General features: G+C 27.3%; 1 protein-coding gene across 1 annotated transcript; it reads left to right on the forward strand.

The window, feature by feature from the left end:
- Positions 1–4,143: 4,143 nt before the first annotated feature.
- On the forward strand, positions 4,144–5,018 carry Phum_PHUM338420 (uncharacterized protein; the record flags this gene model as incomplete). Its single annotated transcript, XM_002427689.1, has 2 exons — positions 4,144–4,157; positions 4,442–5,018. 2 exons carry the CDS (start codon positions 4,144–4,146, stop codon positions 5,016–5,018), a joined length of 591 nt encoding a protein of 196 aa, XP_002427734.1.
- Positions 5,019–7,099: the final 2,081 nt, after the last annotated feature.

Raw genomic sequence — 7,099 nt, forward strand, 5'->3', positions numbered from 1 at the left:
CGACGTAACAAAAGAAATCACTAGGAAAATTCGTAAAAAAAAAAAAAAAGTAACCTTAGGAAAACTAACTTTTGTTATTATGTAACAAAAACAATAATCCCTTTCACGAGTAATTAAATTCAAAACAAACAAACAAACAAACAACAAACAAATTCAAAAGACCAAACCGGAAACTAGTAAAAGTTTCGAAAAAAGGAAAAACAAAAGGACAAAACAAAAAAAAAGTTTTTTTTTTTTTTTAACCTTTTCTTCTCAGATCTCATTAATTTCAAAACAAACAAACAAACATTTTTCCATTTAATTATTATAAATTAACGTGGCATAAGAAAAACGATTTTTTTTTTTAAAACGTATCGTGAATCGATTGTTGAAGGAGAGAGAAGGAGATAAAAGGATAAGTGCAAATATGTATAAAAAAACGCACACACACGTGATAAGTTGTTTTTTTGTGTAAGAGAAGAGGTGCTGGAAATTAAACCTGGAAACGCGTATCTCAATTACAAAAAATGCCTCCAGCATTTTCATCGTTGAAATCTCTGGAAAGAATTAAATATGAAGTAGATCTTTCGTTTATGATGCCTGAGGATACTTTGTACGCGGATGCACACACACACACACACACTCGAACTCGTTATTTTAAACTATACTTATACACACATTCACAACGATAAAATAATAATAATGATGATGATGATGATGATGATGATGATAACAAAACGCAACCCTTTTTTACTTACTGGAATTTGATATTTATATTAAACTTGAAAAAACAATTATATTCGAACAATAAAATTATCTATCGATTAATCTTTTCGATACAAACGAACGACAGCAAAAAAATAAAAAATTTATGGTCACATATCCGACAGCAAATGTTTTTTTTTTTAACCGCATCGATAAATCGTAGCAAATCAAATATAATCACGTGATAAAATACTCTCGCGATAATTTCTCTTAACTTATTCGTTATAATTAAACATTTATTATTATTATTATTTCGAAAGTGTTTTATATATTTTTTTTTTTTAATTTATTAAATTTCTTCTGCTTCTTCGGATTTTTTTTACGATGATAATGATGATGATAACGTGTAGTAAATAAATCGTTTGTGTGTTTATGTAACGTGACAAGATAATACACGTTCGAATAATTTAATAGAATGAGTTAATTGTTAACGATGTAAAGAAAATGATGATGATAATAATAATAATGATGATGATGATGATGATGATGATGATGATGATGATGATAATGATAATAGTAAAAATGGTAGTATACCACGGTTTCGATTTCGAATAAAATAACGAGAACAAAAAGTTTTAAAAACTAAAGGACTTAGAAAAAAAAAGAAAAAAAATGGGGATCTCTCCAATGGATTTTTAGTATTATTGTAATTTGATCCGGATACATTCACTATTACTACTACTGCTACTACAACAACACTACTTCCACGACAAAAAAAAAGGAGAATTATTTTTTAAGATAAGGGTTTGAAAGGTTTTTCATTTTTTTTTTCTTTTCCCCCAGTTGTTTTTCATGTCGATCGTTTTTTATTTTTTGTGTGTGTCGATTTTAAACGTATTAATAAATATTTTGCCGTAATGTTAGTGCCACGACAAAAACCAAATCATGCCGTTTTCTTTATTTATTATTTTGCCCGTGTACATCATTTATTTAATCATTAAGAAAATTTATATCGATCAAGGAAATGTAATGATGATGGTGATGATGATAACGTTTGTTACAAAACTCTGGGGGGGGGGAGTTGTTAATATTTTTATTGAAAACAAATTGAAATAAACACAAAAGAAAAAAATAACGTGGTCGTCCATCAGGCCAGTCATAACGTCGTCTACGTAAAAAGAAAAAGGAAGAAAAATATTCAGACATTTTGTTATTATAAACGTTCATTTAACAAATACAAAAGAAATAAAAATATTTTTCCAAAAAAAAAAAATTTCATTTTAGTTTAATAAACCGTCGTCGTCTGGGTTTATTTATTTAAACAATAGAAAACCAAAACAATGGCGACCTTCCACCCCCCGCGCCCTCACATCTCCCAAAATCTCTTTTTCTATCCATCCATCTATCCACATCCCTCCATCCCTTCATACCATTCAATTCATTCACAATTTTATTATTATTATTATTATTTCTTTCATTAAATGAACGATATTATTTATAATAATAATAATCATCATCATCATTATTTTTTTTGAAAGGTGAAAAATACACAAAATTAAATTTTCCTGGAAAATTCTATACACACACACACAAACGCAATTAAGAAATCGATCGATATCACGCACGTAAACAATTTTTTTTTCCTCCCCCTTCCTCCTCTACTTCTAATGACACGACATCGAAAAAAAATTGAATTGATAAATGTTTTTTTTTTTTTTTTTATAGAGAAATCCGTAAAAATAAAATAATGATAATGATAATTGTTTTTATTTTATTTGGAGAGAAAAAAATAGGGGATGTTTTAACCGGAAACAATTTACACCCCGATTAAATGCGATGCTTGATATCACCACACTAAAATTTTTACTGATAAGAAAAAGAAAAAGGTGATAATGACACGATGATGTAACAAACAAATCAAGGGGGGAGGCGAAGGAGGAGTAAGAGTAGGAGGAAAAGAAAAAAAATTTTTTTTTTTTTTTTTTTAACAATCGAAGTGGAATTAGAATAAAAAAAATGTCGTTTTAATTATCACAATAATAATAATACTAATGTAAAATCTTAAACAAGATTATATAAAAACCTCGAATTTATTTTAATTACGTAATTTTATTATTATTATTATTATCATCATCTCAGGTACTCGATCTTTGATTGTTTGCTTCCAGGTATTTTTTCAATTCAAAATGGCTTCATCTATATATTATATATATATACGTACTCTTTGTAAATTCCCACGGTTTTTTTTTTTTTTTTTTTTTAAACAATGACTAGTACATTTTTTTATTTATCTGTTTACTTTTCGTGTGTGCGTGTGTGAGTGCGTGAGTGCGCGTGTTTTATTCTGCTACAATTTAATTTTTTTCTAGCCATCGTTTAATGATAAATTGCAAATGTTCGTTTTACGGAGACATTTTAAAAAAAAAAAAAAAAAAAAAAAAAAAAAAAAATGGGTTGTCTTTTCTTCCTTTTATCCCCCCCCCACCCAAAAATAAAAGTCTTCTGCTTTAAAAAAAAAAAACACAATAAATAATTCGAGTTGACATTTAAGTCAAACTTGGTAGGGGGGGTTTTAAAAAAAAAAATTTTTCTGTTTGTTTTTTTTTTTTTCCACGGTACACCCGTTTTTTTTTTTTTTTTTTTACCCCCGTCGGGGAATTAGATAAGTAAATAAATTAAATAATCGTTTCGCGGTTACGTTTTTTAAAAAAAGTTTAATTATTTTATTTTATGCGTAATATTTTTCCCGTCGAAAAAAAAAAAAAATTCCGATCTGCTGACACGTCTTTAATTTTTTTTTTTTTTTTGGGAAAACCTAATGAAAATGTTAGTATGTTATTTAAAATGAGGTATAAATATATGAAAAAACAAACCCCTTTCGCTCGTTTTAAATAAATAAATAAATAAAAATCTCAAGTTAATAAATTCCGTTTGTTAAAAAAAAAAAAAAAACCATAAATAAAAATTTCCGCATGAATAGAAACTTAAGTTGTTGTTGTTGTTGTTGTTTTTGTTGTTTTGTTTTCATCGTAAATATAGAAAAACAAAATAATAATGATATTTATATATAAATATCCACACAGACGAAAAAAAAAGTTGAAAAGGATGTGTGTCAATGTTTACAGTAGTCACACAATACACAAAATTTCGGTACTAAAATACATTGCGTAAATAAAAACCTTCGATTTTTTTCTAGAAAAAAAAAAAATGGTGGTGGTGATGGTGAGGGAGAGAGGGGGGTGAAGAGAGAGAAAAAAAAACAGGAAAGATTTATATATATATATATACCGAGAGGAACTCAAACGAGATGTGATACTTTTTTTCTTTTTAGTCGGCTTATAATAATAATAATTATTATTATTATTTCTACCGTTTTTTTTAACTCTCAGTGGTACCACCATCATCATCATCATCATCATTTCCACCACTTGTGTGGCGCCCTTAAATTGACATGAAGAGATGAATCCCAAACCGTACTTGAAAACTAAAACTTAAAAAAAAAAAAAAAAAAAAAGACAACAAAACAAACTTGTTGAGTGCGCAGGTCAGTTAGCGAATGGCGCCACGTCTCCTTAGTTTCCGGTGGCCATATTTAATTCTTTTATTATTTCTATGGGGGATTTTTTTTATTTCTATTCGAAGGGATTCTTTTTTTTTTATCTCTTTAAATAATAATTATGTAATTATTTAAAAAAAAAAAAAGAAAACTTATTAATTTAATATGATGATTTAATAATTTTTTTTTCTTCTTTGACAGGATGCAACAGCAACAATTAGCAGCGCAATTAGCTAATCATCATGGATCGTCGCGACGAAACGAACCACCACCGAGTCCTGCACCATCTACAACATCGGATTCGAGTATAAGTTTGGGTGCTCATTCACCACCACCGAGCAGAACGAATTCGCTAACGTTAGGTATCGGTGGTGGTGGTGGTGGTGGTCATTCGCCTTCTCGTAGGATCGGAGGAGGATTGTTAGGTATAGGAGGAAATTCACCACCTCGTGGAAATTCATTAGCTCTCAGTCCGCATTCGCCGATAACTAGAAGTCAATCGCCGCCGAAAGGACACTTTATGGGTCTAAGAGCGAATTCCCCAACCAGGGGAGCTCATTTAGGATTATTAAATTCTCATTCACCACCGATAGGATTGACTATCGGTCCTCCCATTCCTAGAACTCACACCATAACGTTAGGCCCTCATTCTCCACCCAGGCCTATTAGCTTGGGTATACCCGCCCATTCCCCTCCTTCGGGTTCATCGTCTCATACCATAACTCAACCCTTACCTTTAACATTACACAGACCCTTTTCACCACCCAGGCTCACGTGATATCAACCTTATTCATTATATTCAACGAAAGGTTAATTCGTATTAATAATAATGATAATGATAATAATAATGATAATAATAATAATAATAATAACGAAAGTAAAAGGGAGTAAAAACAATTTCAATTTAAAAAAATGATAAATTAATTTTTTACAAACTCACACAAACACACACTCATTATTATTTATTTATATAAATTGTTTATAAAAAAAAAAAAAACATTACAACAAACAACAAATTATTATTATTATTATTTTTTTTTGTTTAAACAAAAAAAAAAAAACACAGAGAGTAGTTTTTATTAAAAATCAATCTGAAAGGCAACAAAAAAAATAATAATAATTTTTTTATCCTTATTTATTTATTTTTAATGATACCTCTTGTTGTTACTTTTACTACAACCACTACATTTACTTAATTACGCTTGTAAAACAAAAAAAAATAATGCTAAAATTACTACAAATAATAATAATGATAATAATAATAATAATAATTTTTATAAAAAAAATTTAAAAAAAAAATAGTAAAAATAATAATTATTATGATTATTATTATTTTTTATTAATTTAAAAGATGGCGTTCGTTTTAATATAAAAAGCGGCAAATATATATAATTTATACATGACGACAGTGATGCCAACTTGAAACGAAAAATAATAATAATAATAATGTATCCCATAAAATTATCATAAACTTTAAAATAAATTAATGAATGATCATGAAAAAAAAATTTTTTTTTGTCTTTAAATTTACGCATTAGGATTATCATTATTATTATTATTATTGTTACTATTATTATTATCAATATCATTTTTATCATTATTATCATTATCATCAGTATCATATTTACGAAAGAAAAAAAATTTATATACATATATATATATATATATATTATTAGATTTTTATTTTTAAATTTTCTTTTTTTTTTTTTATTTTTATTTTTATTATATAATAATAATAATAATAATTAATTGTTTTATTAAAAAAAAATTATTATTATTTATTTATTTATTTTATTAACAAAAAAAAAATTTTATTTAAACAATAGTTTTTTTTTTTTTAAATTATTATTATTAATTTTTTTGTAAATTTAAAAATCAATAAAATTTTCGTTAGGATTCATTTGGATTTAAGGAAAACAACGAACGATTCGGATTTTAATTCATTTTTAATATGTTGGCAATAATGATTACGTATCGGGGGGAGAAGGGGGAGGGGAAACGGGAGGAGGGATTAATGTCGATCGATGTGTAAAATTTTTCTAGATTTTTTTTCTACAACTTTAAAATTTTTACGAGTCGAGATTCATATTTTTTTTTTTGTAAAAAGAAGTCAATGAATGAATGAATGAATGAATGGAAGAAGGTGCAAAATCGTGATTTCTTATTCCACGATAAAAAAAAAAGTTAAATACACGGTTATTTTATGGCGTTAAAAAATAATTGGATCGAAATTGGAAAATTTATGTATTAACTCGTTTCGCAACTTTTTTTTTCTTTTTTTTTTGTAACCGAATAATTACAAAGCCGGGTACGTTGAATTTTACGTTTGTTTTTCTAAAACTCACGCACGCACACGCACACACGCACACACCCATTTTTTTTAGTGCGTTTTCCCTTTAAAATTAAATTTTAAAAAAAAATCCGTGTGAACATTTAATAAAAGGTCAAAAAATAAAAAATATTTTTTATTGTCAAAAATCGGGGGGAAAAAAAAAAAAATTATTACTCTTTAATTACCGCGATTTGTAAAAATCTATGACTGTAAAACATGGATTTACCGGTTTTCGTGTAATAAGAATGACGGGGTTAAAGAAAAATTAACGTGGCATTTGTTGTTGTTGGTTGGTTGTTGTTGTGAATATTTTTGACATAACATTTTTCATTCTCTCGTGATTTACTTTAAACGTTTCTTATATTTTTAAAAAAACGTTACGGATGCGTAAATAAAAACCGGAAGTGATCTCTCACGAGCACTGGGTAATTATTTAAAAATTATTATTATTTTTTTATGTCAAAGTTCAAAAAATTAATTTTCTTCTCTTTTTTCCTCTTTTTTCGTTTGCCTTTCGGACTTTTAGC

Source organism: Pediculus humanus, genomic scaffold (assembly GCF_000006295.1).
Source record: "Pediculus humanus corporis 1103172107745 genomic scaffold, whole genome shotgun sequence".
In the NCBI taxonomy this organism is placed as follows: Eukaryota; Metazoa; Arthropoda; class Insecta; order Psocodea; family Pediculidae; genus Pediculus; species Pediculus humanus.